The sequence below is a fragment of the Myxine glutinosa genome, chromosome 1 (assembly GCF_964187855.1).
Source record: "Myxine glutinosa chromosome 1, kmMyxGlut1.1, whole genome shotgun sequence".
NCBI classification, from domain to species: Eukaryota; Metazoa; Chordata; class Myxini; order Myxiniformes; family Myxinidae; genus Myxine; species Myxine glutinosa.
Genome location: NC_136261.1, coordinates 187,623,152 through 187,641,286, shown reverse-complemented (window position 1 = coordinate 187,641,286; position 18,135 = coordinate 187,623,152). Strand labels below are relative to the sequence as shown.

Sequence of the window (18,135 nt, the reverse complement as noted above, 5' to 3'; positions counted from 1 at the left end):
GGATGGGGGAAGATAAGAGAGGGTGGTGAACAGCTGTTTTAAAGACTTGGAGGGTCGAGTGGGATTGAAGAGAGTGAGGGAGTTTGTTCCAGAGGCGGGAGAAAAGAGGAATGAAGGAGTGAAGGTGAGCAGAGAGTCTTGATTTTGGCACTTTAACCATAAGAGGGTTGCAGGCAGATCTTGTGCGACCTGTAGGAATATTTGCGGGACAGACCCCAGAGAGAGCTGGGGGGGCAAGGCCAGAGAGGAGTCGGTAGAAGACGGAAAGACCACCAACCTGCCTGCGGTGAGTGAGTGAGAGGCCCTTGGAGTTAGCTTAATCGCGGGAGATTCCAATGATTCTGAATGCTTTGGTTTCAACAGCGTGAAGGCGAGCTAGGTGTGAGGCAGGAGCACCAGCCCAGAGGGGAGAGCAGTATTCCATTGAGCTGTGGATGAAAGCCTTGTATGTGGTGAGGAGCTCAGGTGTGCCAAGGAAGGACTTCGCACGACGGAGGATGCCCAGTCGGCGACTGGCTTTGGAGGCCAGATTTGAAATGTGGTTTTCCCAGGAAAGATCATGGCAGATAGTGAGACCCAAAAGCTTGAGTGACAGAACTTCTTGGAGAGGATTATTCAGAAAGTGGATGGGAGGGTTGTCCAGTCGGTCTTTTCGGAGAGACATCGTAAGAGTGTAAGATTTGTCAGGATTTAAAGACATGTTCCACTTGTTTGCCCAGTCTGTGATTTTGTCAAGGTCTGCAGAGAGTGAGGAGGCTGCAGACTGCCGATCTTAGGGATGAAGAATGGAGCGACAGAGAGTAGAGTCGTCAGCAAAGAGATAGAGAGGATTTTCAAGAGAGTCAGAGAGATCATTGATGAAGACCAGAAAAAGCACAGGGCCCAGAACACTGCCTTGGGGAACTCCAGCCTGAACAAGAAGAGGAGATGAGAGAAACCCATTCAGGACCACACGTTGACTACGACTAGAGAGGAAGTCCGCCAGCCATGCGTGGAGATTTCCATGGATACCAAAAGAGGAGAGTTTGGTGAGCAGAGCGGGGTGCCAGACCGTATCGAAGGCACGTGATATGTCAAGGGAGACTGCTCTAATTTCCTGTTTGGCATTGAGGACCTCCATCCATTGTTGAGAAAGCAGAAGCAGCATGTCCAGAGTGGAGTGTCCAGGTCTGAAACCAAATTGATGATAAGAGATCAAGCCATTGGAGAAGAGGAAAGATTTCATATCTGAAGCAATGATGGATTCCATAACTTTGCTGATAATTGGGAGAAGGCTGATTGGTCTGTAGTTGCTGGGATCTGTTTTTGCACCTTTTTGTGCAAAGTGGTGATGTTGGCAGATTTCCAAGCAGGTGGAAGATGACCTTGAGCAAAAGAGAGGGTGAAGAGAACAGAGAGAGGGAGTGAAAGAGCGGAAGAACAGGATTTTAGGACCCGTGGGCTGATGCCGTCAGGTCCAGTTGCAGAATCAGAGTCGAGGGTTGACAGAAACTTTTCCACCTTGTCAGGAGGAAAGGACACAGAGTCCAGGAGCAGCTGGGTACGACTGGGTACGGTGGGTACAGAGAGGAATGGGTTTGGGACACAAGATTTAGAGGCAAACACAGAGTTGAGGCATTCAGCTTTTTCACGTGCGGAGTCAGCCGTGTGGCCATTTGAGGTGAGGGAGGGGATGGAGGGGGAACAAACACCAGAAACAGATTTGACCAGACGCCACCAGGATTTGGAAGAGGGAGACAGATAAGAGAGTTCGGTCCTGAGAACGGAGAGATATTGTTTCCTGGCTCTCCTGAGGGTGGACACACACTTGTTTTGGGCTTTGTGAAAGGAAATGAGATTTCCTTCCGTTGGATTTGCTTTCCAGGAGACGAAAGCAAGTTGTTTCTGGGCAATAGCCTCACCACAAGATTCCATGTACCATGGACGGGAGGAAGGGTATGACAACTGAAGATGAGATGGGATAAATCTATGCATGAGAGAGAGCAATTTACTTTGGAAGAATTCCCAGGATGAGTTGATGTCAGAGGCAGTCGAGATGGGAGACCAGTCCAGATGATTGATGGCTGCTTGAAGAACGTGCCAGTTGGCCTGAGTGAAATGCCAGACTCGTCGATGCTGAGGAGGCTCTCTTAGAATGGTCAGAGAGATGTCCACTTTAACAAGCACATGATCAGAAGAGCCGATTGGAGCAGAAGAAGAGCAGCAGACATTTTCAGGGAAGTTAGTCATAACCAAGTCCAGAAGAGAAGATGCTCCGTTGACTGAGATCCGGGTTGGGAAATTGACAGATTGTGTCAGTCCCAGTGAGTCACAGAAGTCCTTTGCTGAAGAGCCATGGCTGGTGAGAGAGGTACCCACCCCCAGCCAACTGGCATGGTGACAGTTGAAATCACCACATATGAGGAAGAGAGAGTTGGGATGGGTAGATAGAAGTTGGTCCACATTATCAGACAGCGAGATGTAGATGGAGTCATCACTGTTTGGTGGACGGTACAACACACATATGAACAAGAGGTGGGAGCGAAGGGGAAGCCGTAGCCAGAGGTATTCCTGGGGGTGAGGTGGAGAGAGTGCAGTGCAGGGCGAGTGAGGAAGAGAGTTTTTGATAAAGATAGCAACCCCACCTCCAGGACGAGGCTCAGGTCTATCATACCGGAGGAGGGAGTAACCTGGGAGAGATACCAAGGAATCAGAGACATCATGAAGGAGGAAGGTTTCTGTTAAGCAGATCACGTCTGGTTTGTCAGAAGCAACCTGTATGGAGAGATCAGTTACGTTTGAGCGAAGGCCCCGGATGTTTGAGGTCCATACTGTTAAGGAAGAGGAAGGGGGAGCCGGATACAGAACAGGGGGGGGAGCAGTAGGGTAAGATGTGGAAGAGGAGGAAGAGGTAGGGAGAGCTGTTGAAGGTGTGTCAGAGATTACAGAATAGCTTGGAGAAAGGGAAGAATGGGGCGGACAAGATGTTTGATGGTGATTGGGTGAGGCGCAGTGAGGTGTTATTTGAGGAGGGGGAAGAGTGAGGCAGAAGGTTGAGGGAGAAGAAGGTGAAAGTTGGAAGTGGGAAGAAGCGGGGAGGACGCTTTGAGGAGGAGGGGTGAGAGGGGAGTCTAGGAGGGGAGGAGTGAGGGAGAGTCTCGGAGGGGAGGGGTGTGGGGGAAGTTTCGGAGGGAAGGGGCAGGGGGGGAGATTTGAAAGGGATGGGTGATGGGGAAGATTTGGGGGGGAGGGGCAAGGGGGAAGATTTGAAAGAGATGGGTGATGGGGAAGATTTGGAGGGAAGGGGTGAGATTGGATTTTGAAAAGTGTACGATTAATGGGAAACGAACATTTATTGCAAAATGAGTTTCTTGAGACATTCGAGTCAAAAATACATTTGAGGACGCTGAAGGATGGGTGGAGTTCTGGAGAGTTTAGGGAATGAATGAAAGATGCACTGTAAGAGATGGAATTTTTTTTTGGAATGAATAGATTTGGTGAGCAAGTCGAAAGCATCCTTTTATAGAAGAAGAAGAAAAAGGTGTTATAGAATATGACAAAATAAAGTTCTTCAGGGGACAGATGAAACATTTTTTTAACAACGTGATCACGTAATCACGAACAACGTGGTCGAAGAACGAACGAACAAATAAGAACGAACAAGCGGATAAGAACAGGGAAGGAAAATATTTTTTTGGGTTTTTTTTTCGAGATTTTAAAACAAGGAAGTATGGGGTGAAAAGACCGTGAAAAACAGAGACCGAAAGTAATTGCAGCGCGATCGAAGAACCGCTGAGACAAAAACAAAAGCCTCAAGCCAAGGGCTGACACGGTAGCCTACTAGTACTACACTAGGCCTCAGAATACACGATACGAAAAAACCGACGATTCTGTACACAGGTATGAAAAACCAACACCGAGAAACCTATTAAAGTCACCCCAATAGGTACATACACCGAAAGAAAGATACAGATTCGACAAAAACACAATTGTGAAAAATTACTTAACTTCGAAAGCGTGCGTGCGGGGACAGCTTTGAAGAGACGTGACGACCAATCCTGCGCATGCCAGAGGTGGTGTTAATCACCCTGGACACAACAATTGTTGTCAGGAGTGTGGATAGTTTAACCCATCGGACAACCACAACCCACTTGGGCTCAGCTTTCGGTAATTTGAACGCTAAATTATAACGATCACTTCTGAGGGAGGGGGTATTGTAGTACCTGAGGACTTATAAATTTATAGTAAATTGGTGACGGGAGAGCGCGCAGGGTATATCGCATCGCAAATTTAAAAGGACATGTATTTTTTTTTTTTGAGTTAATTAAGCAAAATTACGTTAACAATTTACTTCAGATATACTCAGGTGGTCAGTATAAGTGATTATTCAAGCACACACAATAACCATTCAATTAGTACAACCAGAAGTCTAAGTCATTACTCTGCTCAGAGGTTTGCTGGAAAAATAACAAAGAAGCATATATGACCAAGGAACAAGGACAAAAGGAGGAAATGGTATGAGAGGAGCTCTGTTCTTTTCTACTTTGGCGACACGAAGAACTCAGCAACTTGAAGTTGATTTGGTGCTGGAGCAAATGGACAAGGAGAGGATTGGGAGGTTTTTTGTCTCATGTGTACTGTACTTTTCATCGGTGCCAACTTGTTCGCACCATCCATCATGAACTTTGTTCCATTTATTTGTCCAACCAATGGCAGTAGTGTAGACATGGTTTTTATCTGGTTGTTAACCAATCATTTTGCCCACACTCAACGACTAAATGAAAAACGATATATAACACAATGTCCCAAAAAGTTGTCGACGGATTATGATAAAACTTGGTGGATGAGATGGGTAGTTGACAAGAAACAAGCGGATTCGATTTTGGTTAAAGTCCAGATGCAGATCCGGCCTATCATTGGAGACAAAATGTAAACTGTTCAGCCTGGCAAAGGTATGCGCTCTTCTGAGTGACACTCTAGTTTTTTAACAAGCACTTTGAATGAAACTCAATGATTACTCTATGTATGGTATGAAAGTAGTGTTTCTTGTCGTTTTTCTAATCTGGTCTCCGAAATATGTTGGTCCTAGAATGGCAGAGCCTAAGAAACGAAGTGTGGAGTGCAATAAGTGGACACGTGGATTGGCAAATGTTGGGAGCTCATCTGGTGTCACATCCCCATCTGATGCTGGTAAAAATTCAGGATCATCGTGCTTTTACTCTTTACTGCTGGTTCTCCTGAAACATGAGCATTCACATTTGTTTTATTTCAAATTTGTATTGTCCCAAACTTCGATTTTGTCATTTTTTTCTTGGGTCTCGCATTGCCGAGGTCCTGATATGCACCAAAATGTGATTCCACTATGAGCAGCATAAAACATTTTCCAAGAAGTTAACCCCCTTTGGAGTACTGTTAAAAGGTGAGCTGTTGCCGTCATTGCTGTTGCTAAAAACTGACTGCCATTTCCTTCCTGAGCAGAGGATGCCAAGCCTCCAGAAATGAATTGGAACAGGACAGAAATCGCTGATTGTTCACTCCCAACGTCATACAAATACAGATCTTCATCAACAGGTACAAGAGTGTATACCGTTAAGTGTGTACCTATTCAAAAAAAATTCACACCTTTCTTTTCAATTGAATTTTTGAGGAGTTCCTACCCTACATGGTATACAAAATATATATATATATATATATATATATATATATATATATATATACATACATATATATATATACATACATATATATACACACACAATGCGTATCAAAAAAAAGGTAATCCGAATTCAAGGGGTTAATATGCAAAGGTTATTTATTTTGACAATTTACATGTGGTTTACTAATTAAGAGGAGATACTCAGCTTTCCATTGATACCTTCCATGCATCATTGCGGTCACACATAACCGAGTACATGTTCATTGAAAATGACAAGTTCAAATCACATTTTCACAAGTTTGGCTAATCGATGCAGGTCAGGATAATTGGTGCAAAATGAACGTCAGATGTGAACTTTTCTCAGTAATGATTGGCCTTTATGCACCCACAGCTTCAACATGCCCACCTCCCCTTTCAACACAAAGCTCACAGCGGCAGAGCATGCCCTGAACTGCTCGTCTCACCATAGCTGGGTCATTGCACAAAGCACCCACTTCATGTCGAATATGGCCCTGCAATTCGTCAAGATCACGGGGAGGAGTTGCGAACACCTTGTTCTTTAAATGTCCCCAAAGGAAATAATCACATGGTGTGAGGTCAGGTGATCTTGGCGGCCATTCCACTGCATGGTTGAGGGCGATGACTCGGTCTCCAAAGAGTTCCCTCAGTCGATCTCAGACAGCGATAAGACGATGTGCTGGGGTGCCATCTTTGGCCCACCAGAGATATCTGAAGACACCACGAACCTGTCGCTCAAAGTTCTCCTCCAGCTGCGGTAAACTTCATCATTGATTATCTGCAGATACCTGTTACCATTGACATTTCTTTGAAAGAATAATGGTCCGATCACCTGACCACTTCCACAAAGTCCCAACCAAACAGTCCACTTTTGTCGATTCATGTTGGTGTCAAAATTAAATTCCGGGGGTTGTGCTGTCGGTGCATATTCAAGAACATTATGGGTATTGACCTTGCCGTCCATGGCGAAAGCAGCTTCGTCGCCGATAACGAGATACTGCAGGAAATTGACATCTGCTTCGCAACGTGCTATCAACCATCTGGCAAGCACCAGCCTCCTGGCAAAATGCCCTGGCGTAAGTTGATGCCGGATGTGAATCCGATATGGATGTTGGTGGAGGTCCAGTCTTGTGATTCGGTTGAATGTTGCCGAAGGCAATCCCGTCCCATTTCGTCTTGCGCTGGTATCCCTAGGATGCTCCAAAACTTGCTGCCTTACTGCTGAAATGTTCATTTCCAATCGCCCAGTGCGCCTCCTAGCAGAATTCTCCTTGTTGCGGTTGAGGCTCGTGCCATGTTCTTGGTATTTTCTAACATTCGCCCAGATGGTTTTGGCTGCTGGAAGCTCCCATTCTGGGAAACGTTCCCTGAACGCATCACGAGTTCGCTGAAAACTTCCAGTTTGGTGAAAGTTTGTAACCACGAAGGTCCACTGTTCAGTCGTAAGTTGAACCATCTTTTCAATGACTCAGACTGTCTCTAAACCCATACACTGTAGGCCCATCTTAAATACCCATCTTAAACAAAGGATGACGCAACCGACGATTACCAGACCAGCTTAACAATTTTACATAATCAACTTGGCAGTCGACAAGTAATGCGTCCATTTAAAACTGTCTTGCAGCGATTAGCCAAACTTGTAAAAATGCGATTTGAACTTGTCATTTTCAATGAACATGTACTCAGTCATGTGTGACAGCAATGATGCATGAAAGGCATCAATGGAAAGCTGAGGATCTCCTCATAATTGGTAAACCACATGTAGGTTGTCAAACTAAATAACCTTTGCATATTAACCCCTTGAATTCAGGTTACCTTTTTTTTGATACGCACTGTATATATATATTGTTACGGTACGCGGTTAAAGATGGTATGTTTGCCGAGCGGAGGCTCCGCGACCGAACAGTGCTTCCCTGACTAAAACCCGATTCACCCCAAACTTTGGCCGTATCGCGCCGCAGCTACTCAATATGGAACCCTCTAAAGCGACTGAATGAGAATGAAGAAGAAGAAGAAGTACGGAGGAATAACAGGATTTATTAAGTATTTTCACAAGCCAAAGCAACAAGAGCAGTCGGTTATATACAGTAAATGGAAGGAGCAGACACACAGTGAAATCATTAGCTTACCTATTCAAGCTTAATTAATAAACCACAGGACAACATTAAAGACAGACGGACGATCACACTTACACGGGGAAATGCAGGCAGGAAGGAATGGCTTGGAGATGGGTGGCTTTTAGAGGCAAGGAAGGTTCAGCGGGTGCTGGGCACGGTCGGGCCAGAAGGCACCGCCGTCAAGAAGCCGAGCTTTGGTCCCAAACTGCACGGGCGAAGTTCCTTTCTCCGTACTGCCTCGTGCGCTCCTTGCGTTGCCCCGGTCCGTTTCTCCTGCAGCGCGGCACGTCTCACGGCGGCTCGGTCACACCTGCTCGTCTCCAGCGCATCTCCTGGACCCAGAACTCATCCCTCCTCTCCTTATCTCCTTTTGGGAGATCCCGCAGCGGGTTATATAGGCCCCGCCCTTCACCCTTTTCGAACCTTTCCCAAACGTTCTCTCTCCGCCCTCTCAAGCCAAACCCCTCGTTCTGGGTTGGATGAGTGGGGCCGACTTACTCCTCCCCTCTATGACGAGGTGGAGACCCGCCTTTCTTCTTCGGCGTTACCTCGTGCGTAATGGAGTCAACTGCTGCAAAGTGGACGGCAGATGAAAATGCAGCAAAGTGCAAACCTGGCACTTGGAAGCTGCCATGGGGGTTCGGAGGGCCTACTCTTATTTAATTCGGTGCAATGAAGAGTCAAACTAGTGGGAAACACATCCTTAGCCTACACAGAGAATAAGGGACTAACTATTTAAAAGGATATATCGTGTCCTGTGTGTAGGTTTATGGAATTAACTAAGAGGACGAGCTGCGACCATTCTTTACATTACGAGGGTGTTACACACAACAAAACCATACTTTTCACATTCGTTACACTTTCTCAAAATTGTTACACTTCTCAAATCCGTTACACTTCTCAAATCCGTTACAATATATATATATATATATATATATATATATATATATATATATATATATATATATATATATATATATATATATATATATATAGATATATATATATATATATATATATATGCACACATACACAGCACTGTGCAAAAGTTTGGATTATTCAGATGATATTCATACTTTCAGGTAAATTCATTAAATTATAATTCATTACCGTCGTATGTGTTTATTATTATAATTTAACAGCCTATATAAATGCAAATGTAACAAACTGCTTCAGTACCTAAATATTGCGAACAGTGTTATTTGATAGTATTGGTCAATACTTTGTGTCTCAACTCTTTGCCTTCTTGAGTGCCATCACTCTTTTGCCCATGCTTCCTGTTTCCTGTATACCACACTGAAGCACTCTTACAGGAATATTGTGCCAAATATCCTGTAGTACATTCCACAGTTCTGTAAGTTAGATCCTCTTGTTTTTCTTGGTTTCCAGGTAATCCCATATGGCCTCAATGGGACTCGTGTTCAGACTCTGGGGGTTCCATTCAAACTCTTGCAGCACACCAGCTGTAACTTTGTTCTCCAAATAATGTTTTGTATCGTTGAAGAATGTTTTAGATCATTATCTAATTGTTGGAAAATGAATCGTATTCTGATTAAATGATTTCCACTGGGAACTGCATAGTGCTGCAGTATATAATTATACTTCTCTTTTGTTAGTGTCCGATTGATTATAACAAGTTTTCCTCCATCACAACTGGGATACAATCCCAGATGATCACACAGGCCCCCCCGTGTTTAGCAGTCGGTTGCAAAAATTCCATGTCGTCACATTCACCAGGTCTTCGGCATACGAACTGGCATCTCGTAAATCCAAAAAGTTCAATATTTGATTCATCAGACCAGAGTACCCGATTCCATTATTCAATCGTCCAATCTTGGTGTTGCCTTGTAAATTTCAGTCTTTTCACCTTATGCTGTGGTCTCAGCAGTGGTTTCATTGCTGCAAATCTGCCATGGAGAACTGCAATCGGCCTTCTGCACACAGTGCTGGGTGAGATGTTAATGTTCAGGCCTGCTCTCATATAATGTGTCAGCTTCTGACCTGATTTTCTTCTATCGCATAAGCTGAGCAGCTTCCAGTGCTTGTCTTTCCTTGGGGAGGTTCTTCTGGGTCTTCCTGACCATTTCTGGTCTTGTACTAACCCAGTTACTTTCAGGCATTGTAAAGTGTACCTCACACCATTGTTTGAGATCTTCAGCTTTTCTGATATTTTCATCATAATGTGCCCTTATTCTCGCTGAGTCTGGATCTTCACACTATGTTCTATTGAAAGTTGCTTCCTTGGTGCTACTCTGTACCCACACATAGACTTTCATCCAAGTGAACATGCTGATGAAAAACGAATTTAACATCCTCACTAATTTACAACTTTTATTGTAGTTTCTTGTAATTCACATTAATGCAACTGGTGTTGAATACTTCATTGATTTATTATTATTTACTGTACCAAAATGCACACACTGATTCCTGCATATTTTCTTTGTGGTACAGTGCCTTCAGAAAGTATTCACACCCCTTAACGTTTTTCACATTTTGTTGTGTTACAGCCTGAATTTAAAATGGATGAAATAGAGATTTTTTTGGTCATTGATCTATGCATAATACCCCCATAATGTCAAAGTGGATTTTTTTATTTTTTTTTGAAAATTTTCCAAAATAATTAAAAATGAAATACAGAAACATCTAATTTACATAAGTATTCAACCCCCTGAGTCAAAACTTGATAACATAACGTCAATGCTGCTGTTTAACACTAAACTGAAAGGGAGGAAACCAGGGCGTGTTCATTTACCAATCAGCTAGTGCTTGCCAAGCTAGCCGTTCCGTATCAATGGTTTTGAATGCAGTACTTGCTCGTATGCTTAAGCCACTTGGCGAGCACTTTTCAAGAAACTTGGTAATTTAATGCACCCCCGACGTTTTTGAGGCGCGAGTCTAGATATACTGTAATCTATATACCCCAGAGCAAATAATAATATGATCCTTCCTGCCACTCCAGTACAGAGTGGGTGTACTAGTTATTGTAAAAGGAGAGGTTGCTATGCAGAGTTGAGTGAATAGGGAAGAAACTAAACTGGTGATCAGTGATCATGCTTTTAGTTCAGGAATTAATTAATGGCAGCAATGATTATAAAATCCATAGCTTTCATTACAATTAAAAGTAGAGTGACTAGTCAGCAGGAGGGATATTATCAACCTTCAAAGAGGATGGAAGATGGGCCAAAGTGAAGGAACTGTATGTAAGAGTGTACGTAAGATTGCTTTGAAAACAAATAGTGAGTGCAGAAAGACTGCCTTTTCACTTGAAAAGTTCACGATGATGCCTTTTGGGGAATAGAATGGATGGAGAAGCAACCACCAGATGTTCTTTCACTTGTTTTGATGAGAAGCTGCAATGATTTGGACGAGGCTTATATCCGCTGCATATATTTCAGGGGTGTATCAAAAAGAGCATCAAGATATTTCGGCTGACCGTTGGTGTTAAATAATTTAAAAGTTGTTCTAAATAATGAAAATTAAATAAATATTTAAATAGTTAAATAAATAATTTTAAAATAATTTAAAATTTAAAAGTTGTTACAACTGTAATGTAACAATGGCTAAATTCCATGTTTACACGTGTGTTGTTTCCTCATACCATTCAGCCTATATCAAGCAACATCATTCTGAACCAGAATTGTGAAATATTGTATGTATATAATAGGATTTCATATGTGTACTGCAAGCTTGGTTTATGCCTATCCCCTCTTCCTTCCTCAGAGCAGGCTCCACAATGCAGTCCAATTTGGGTTTAGTCTAATTCCTCCTATGGCAGACTGTTTGGTGTTACGCAATGGATTTTATCATCAATGAGTTGATAAGAGTGTGTTTACCATCATGGGAATAGAGGAGCACCTAAGCTTTTTATATAAAATCAAGGCTCGCGGAAGAGCTAGTACACACAATAAATCGGAAGCAACAAAACAAAAGGAATAGTGGAAAGAGAGGAGGAAATACCAAAAGCAGGCCCGAGGGACAACATAATAGACGGATATGGACAAACAAGTGACGCAGTTAAGATTGAGGGGTAGAGGAGGATGCAGGGGTTGGTCAAGATGGATACAGAAGCAAACTCTCAGGAAGTTTGGGGCGGGAGGGGTGGGGAGGGTTGGGAGAGGGTGCATGGGTGGTAGGATTTTAGCAAAAGAAAAAATTGCCCTTTGTCAAAGGTCTAATGAAGAGGAAATACTCAGGACATTGCGTATATCCCATTTCCAACAACGGTAAACACGCTCTTCTCAACTTCTAATGGAGTTAATTGATGATCTTGTTCACCAATGTAAACCAATGCTATTGTTGACACATTCCTATTCCATTGTTTAATGGATTAGTTTGAACACCGTCTCATGAGGTTGTGATCTCAAGGTTAAATCCATACACTAATTTTCTGTTGTATCCTGATATCCTATTTCCAATGGTCTTTTTTAATGTCCTTGTCTGTCACATCAAGCTGGTCATATAACACATTGATCATATGACGCACATGAGTGAACAACAAGCATCCAATGGTGAAAATTACAAGTGTATTTAATTTGCATTTACCTAATTCCAGGTTTATATTCCAATGTTTATAGATTTTAAAACTCAACAAATTTGCTTCTTTTTTGCATTACTGAGAAAGGAGTACTCTGATAAACTAACCTGTTTTGCTCAGACTCAAGGATGAAGTAGTTATGCAGAATTAAATTGTCAATATTGGGAGAAACATTGATGATAAGTCAATAGTTCTGATTCTGCAACTGGCCCAGACGGCATCAGCCCACGGGTCCTAAAATCCTGCTCTGCGGCTCTATCTCACCCTCTCTCTGTCCTTTTCACCCTCTCTTTTGCTCAAGGTCATCTGCCAGCATCTTGGAAATCAGCAAACATTACCGCTTTACACAAAAAAGGTGCAAAAACAGATCCTTGCAACGACAGACCAATCAGCCTGCTTCCAATTATCAGCAAAGTCATGGAATCCATCATTGCTTCGGATATCAAATCCTTCCTCTTCTCCAATGGCTTGATCTCTGATCATCAATTTGGATTCAGACCAGGTCATTCGACTCTGGACATGTTGCTTCTGCTGTCTCAACAATGGATGGAGGTCCTCAATGCCAAACAGGAAATCAGAGCTGTCTCCCTTGACATATCACGTGCCTTTGATACGGTCTGGCACCCAGCTCTGCTCACCAAACTCTCCTCCTATGGTATCCATGGAAATCTCCACTCATGGCTTGCGGACTTCCTCTCTGGTCATAGTCAACGTGTGGCCCTGAATGGATTTCTCTCATCTCCTCTTCCTGTTCAGGCTGGAGTTCCCCAAGGCAGTGTTCTGGGCCCTGTGCCATTTCTGGTCTTCATCAATGATCTCTCCGACTCTCTGGAAAATCCTCTCTATCTCTTTGCTGATGACTCCACTATCTGCTGCTCCATTCCTCATCCCTCAGATCGGCAGTCTGCAGCTTCCTCACTCTCTGCAGACCTGGACAAAATCACAGACTGGTCAAACAAGTGGAACATGTCTTTCAATCCTGACAAATCTCACACTCTTACAATGTCTCTCCGAAAGGACCGACTGGAAAACCCTCCCATCTACTTTCTCAACAATCCTCTCCAAGAAGATCTGTCGCTCAAGCTTTTGGGTCTCATTATCTGCCATGATATTTCTTGGGAAAACCACACTTCCAAGCTGGCCTCCAAAGCCAGTCGCCGACTGGGCATCCTCCATCGTGCGAAGTCCTTCCTTGGCACACCTGAGCTCCTCACCACATACAAGGCTTTCATCCGCAGCTCATTGGAATACTGTTCCCCCCTCTGGGATGGTGCTCCTGCCTCACACCTAGCTCGGCTTCACGCTGTTGAAACCAAAGCTTTCAGAATCATTGGAATCTCCTGCGATGAAGTTAACTCCGAGGGCCTTTCACTCACTCACCGCAGGCAGGTTGGTGGTCTTTCTGTCTTCTACCGACTCCTCTCCGGCCTTGCTCCCCCAGCTCTCTCTGTGCTCTGTCCTCCCAATATTCCTTCAGGTCGCACAAGATCTGCCTGCAACCCTCTTATGGTTAAACTGCCAAAATCTAGGCTCTCTGCTCACCTTCACTCTTTCATTCCCCTTTTCTCCCGCCTCTGGAACAAACTCCCCCACTCCCTTCAATCCCACTCCTCCCTCCAGGTCTTTAAAACAGCTGTTCACCACCATCTCTTATCTTCCCCCATCCAAAACCTTGATCTTTTCTACCCCAGCGAATTCACCCCAAAGTCCTTGCAGTGTTCATATGTTTTATACCTCTCCCACCTCCCCCCAAGCCCTCCCCCTTCCACATTTCTCCCGATGTCCCTGCTCTCAAATGTTGTGTTTGTGTCCTTCCCCCTCTCTCCCCATGTTGTCTGCCGCACCCCTTGTTTTTTGTGTTTTGTGTGTCGGTTTGACTTTTTGTGTGATTAATGTTAGCACTTTCACGCGCCTCGATCTTGTATACAAAAAAAAAAAAAAAAAAAAATGTCTGGCAAATTATGCTCAACTTGGCAGTGTTCTCGGGTGATCCCATCTGACGTACGCTTTATTGAGCGGTGAGCCTGAGCTAAATGTTAGGTGAAACACAGCAACAATGAGAATTACCTAAATATATGTCCAGCTCAAGATATCTAAAATGCGTACAAAATAATAGATCTTCTATGATCCATGGTCACTTCAAGATTTAGGTGTACAACTGCATTAAAAACAAGAAAGAGCAGAGATTGCAGACCCTCACCAGGACATGTTTTTAATGTTTTTTAAAGGCTTTTGTGTTAAAACAAATATGGTGGCCGAACCACGTGACTAATGACGTCATCATTAGTTTTCTTTCTCCAACAATTTATCCATATATGAAGCTCAAGAAATTTCATCTTGATCGGATGAAGTTTTCTACTTGTCGAAATATGACGTCACATTGGAGGAACCTATGACATCATCATTAACATATGTTATTCCCCATGGAGAGTTCTTTGCAATGAGCCATGTCTCAATTTTTTTCAATGTAGCACTTTCGGAGATATAGAGGTGCAAAGTTTTTCGATTTTTCCAAGATGGCGCTTGTACCACGTGACCTATGACGTCATAATTGACATAATTCCAGTGTTCTTGATGCCTCACTTCCTGTGTACCTCACTTCCTGTGTACCTCATTTCCTGTGTACCTAATTTCCTGTGTACCTCACTTCCTGTGTCTGGGATTATTACTGTATAAAAGCGGGTCAGCCGACGACAGGCGGGCTGTCCAATATCCGCTCCATGCCACGTTCCCTCTTAAGGACTTCAAGCCCTGCTTAGGCCTCTTCTTGTGCACCTGGCCACCATTGTGTTGATTAAAGCCTACCTAAAGACCTACTTGTCTTTTCTGCTCTGCCACAACATTTTAAAAAATCTACAGGAGGTGCACCTATGGTGGAAATTTCCTGTCAATCAGACCAACGGTTGCAGAGAAAAAAAAATCATCTTCATCGAATGAAGTTTTGTTCTTGTCAAATTATGATGTCATAATGGAGGAACCTATGACATCATCATGAACATATTTTATTCCCCATGGAGAGTACTTTACAATGAGCCATGTCTCAATTTTGTCTATGCAGCGCTGTCGAAGATAGAGGTGCAAAGTTTTTCGATTTTTCTAAGATGGCGCCTGTACCACGCGACCTATGACGTCATAATTATCATTAAAACGTTCAACAGGAGACGCAGCTATGGTGAACATTTTCCTGTCAATCGGACCAACGGTTGCAAAGGAAATCATATTTATTCTGTGTGGACAAACAGACAAACAAACAAACGGACTCAAATGCAATACCTTCTTCTCTGGCGAGGGTAAAAATCTTAGTTTATAATGAACATTCATAACAAAAAATATATAAACTTCTCTCGAATAAGTTAGGGTTTGTTGAAATTGGGAGATGGAGGTGGGGGGAAATGCCATCCTGCAGCAAAAGTTAAGAGGATTCATTGTGTTCAGAAAAAAAATAATGTTGCCATGAATCCCGCGGTTCTAGTAGAAACGCTCATGAAACCATGTTTCTGCACACAGATCCCCAAGGTGATGGTGGCGTCAACACGCGAACGAACACTGTCAAACGTCAACCCAGACTGAGCTTTGATTTATATAGCGATGTTTTTGCCGCTTCTGGTAGACAGGCTCAAGAGCGAACAACTCTCGGCCACCATCGGCAATCCCCGTTTAGCCGAAGGTTGTCCAACTCCGAAGAGTCCAGGGATGAGGCAGAGGAGAAGGAAAGGCAGAAGAAGGGAATATTCGATAAACTTTTCTCATTCAAGAAATGAGCTGCATCTGTTATCTTTAAGAAATATTTTGCCCAAAATACATCAAGTGCATGAGGCACAGTTTGTTGTTGAAATGAAATTTGATGAAGGCCGCACACTGGAGGTAAAACCCTCTAATGTGAATTTATGGATTTTACCTTTGGATGAGTATTTAGTTCAATTCTCATAGCAGGATTGTGCAAATGAGTCAGGATTTTAAACTAATATATTACTTCTTAGTTATGATTATTTTGTGCACCATTTTGATTACATTGTCAGAGTTTTTTTTTAAACGGCGAAATCTCTGCAATTCAAAACAGATTGGTTTTGAATGAAAAACATTTAGCTCCTTCGATAGTTGTGGAATATCCTTGCATTTACCCAATAAAAACACATACACATAACGGTACAATATTCATATTCATATTCGAGTGTTATGCCCGAAGGCAGGTTCTGCAGTTTCTTGGCTAAGGGTTATACTGGGTGGTTTGCCATTGCCTTTCCAGAACAGTACCATATACTTACCACAAAAAACAGACAAGCAAAGTTGGGCAAAATCATAATCTGTGAAAACTTTCAGCAACTTTTGGTATATTCTGCAGTCAGTGATGTTAGATAATGTGTTCACATGATCGATTCATAAAATGTGGCCTGATTGTTCACTGTGTCATTGGAGATAATTGTGTCGCTCAATAAATGCTAAACAATGGCACTGACGATTATGTACAAGACCGTTTATTCGAGGCCACGGATCCACCAGCATATCTCCGACACCATCAAGATGGTGCCCCTCTCATCTCTCCCACAATCACCTTCCGCTAACATCATCATCCCTTCCCAGCAATCCCTAAACATCCGGCAATTCACCAATGACAACAACAACAACAACAACCGCAAACTCGGAAATAATAAAGCTTGTAAGAAAGAACACAACAATGTAATTGTCATGGTTCTCTTTTTGAGGCAATGTTTTTATGACCGGATGCCCTTCCTGACGCCAACCCTCTTAGTCGCCTCTTACGACACGCAGGGATACGGTGTACCTATTCTAACCAGGGTACACACCGGGACAAGCAAAGACAAGAACACAACAATAATCACGTGATTTAATATTCAGAGTGAGATTTTTAAACTGAAGGGTTACTATATTTTATCATGATCATATTTTCACTTTTCGTTCTCACAAGAGGAAAATGCATCATCTATTAATATGTAAAGGTCAATTTTTGTTTGGTTGTTTGTTCATTATATGCTTCAAAAACTAAAAAAAAGTACCAAACCAAATCCAACCAAATTTTGCATGTTGCCCAAGGGTATCCCAAGTGTGGTTTCTGTCTGGGTAGTTCATATCTGGGTGAGGGGGCTCAGGGTGGGGAGGAGACCCCAATTGTATCGTATCGTGCCCCCGGTGTATCGGGTATTACAAATCATCATCTCATAAAAAGTTTAAACAACTTTACCAATAGGCATTATGGTGATGTTGAAATCTGAGTGAGAATAATTTAAATGTTTTCAAAATGTTTCATTTCACTCGTTTTAAGCGGAGGTTCAAACCAAAGAATCCAACACGGAGCTTCTCAGCGAAGCGGAAGTGATTTTTGCTGGATCCATATATAAGCAACAAGAATGGTTGATGAAGGTGATGTTTGCTGACTTCCAAACATATGGAAGATGAATTCGGACAAATGATAGGGCGAATAGAGTAGAATGCTTGTGAAGAACAACATGTTGTGTAACTTTTGTGGATCTCCCAATAGTTCATTGTGTGATGGAAACAGCATGTCTTGTGTGCAGTTGGCCAATACGTATGTCACATGTTTCACAAACAATCCTGAAGCCACAGACACTGAAGTCAAATGTAACAGTTAATCATGAGCAAGAGTTTTATTCCGAATCGGAAATTACTGGAAGATTCACCGATGTTGAATTTATTGCTTAATGGTCCATCTTTTTTCCATAAGGATATAAAGTGAAGAATTTGTAACAACAAAATGTAGCAACTTCAGCTTTGAATTTTGGCTTTGTTTCATTTGAAGGGTTATCTAAATATGACGCACAATAAATTGTACAATAAAACTTGTGTTCTGAACT

At 42.9% G+C, this 18,135-nt stretch overlaps 1 protein-coding gene across 4 annotated transcripts in view; it reads left to right on the top strand.

The window, feature by feature from the left end:
• The window catches only part of SPTBN5 (spectrin beta, non-erythrocytic 5), a 305,552-nt gene extending 288,791 nt beyond the window's left edge, over positions 1–16,761 (top strand). For 3 of the 4 annotated variants that reach the window (XM_078781338.1, XM_078781331.1, XM_078781325.1), the window contains 3 exons: positions 5,069–5,169; positions 5,458–5,550; positions 15,812–16,761. In XM_078781338.1, coding sequence (XP_078637464.1) covers positions 5,069–5,169; positions 5,458–5,550; positions 15,812–16,065 — 448 coding nt within the window. In that variant the 3' untranslated portion in view covers positions 16,066–16,761. Of the gene's footprint in view, positions 1–5,068; positions 5,170–5,457; positions 5,551–9,159; positions 9,359–15,811 lie in introns of those variants that run through there. The other variant, XM_078781343.1, reaches the window with a different exon arrangement.
• Positions 16,762–18,135: the final 1,374 nt, after the last annotated feature.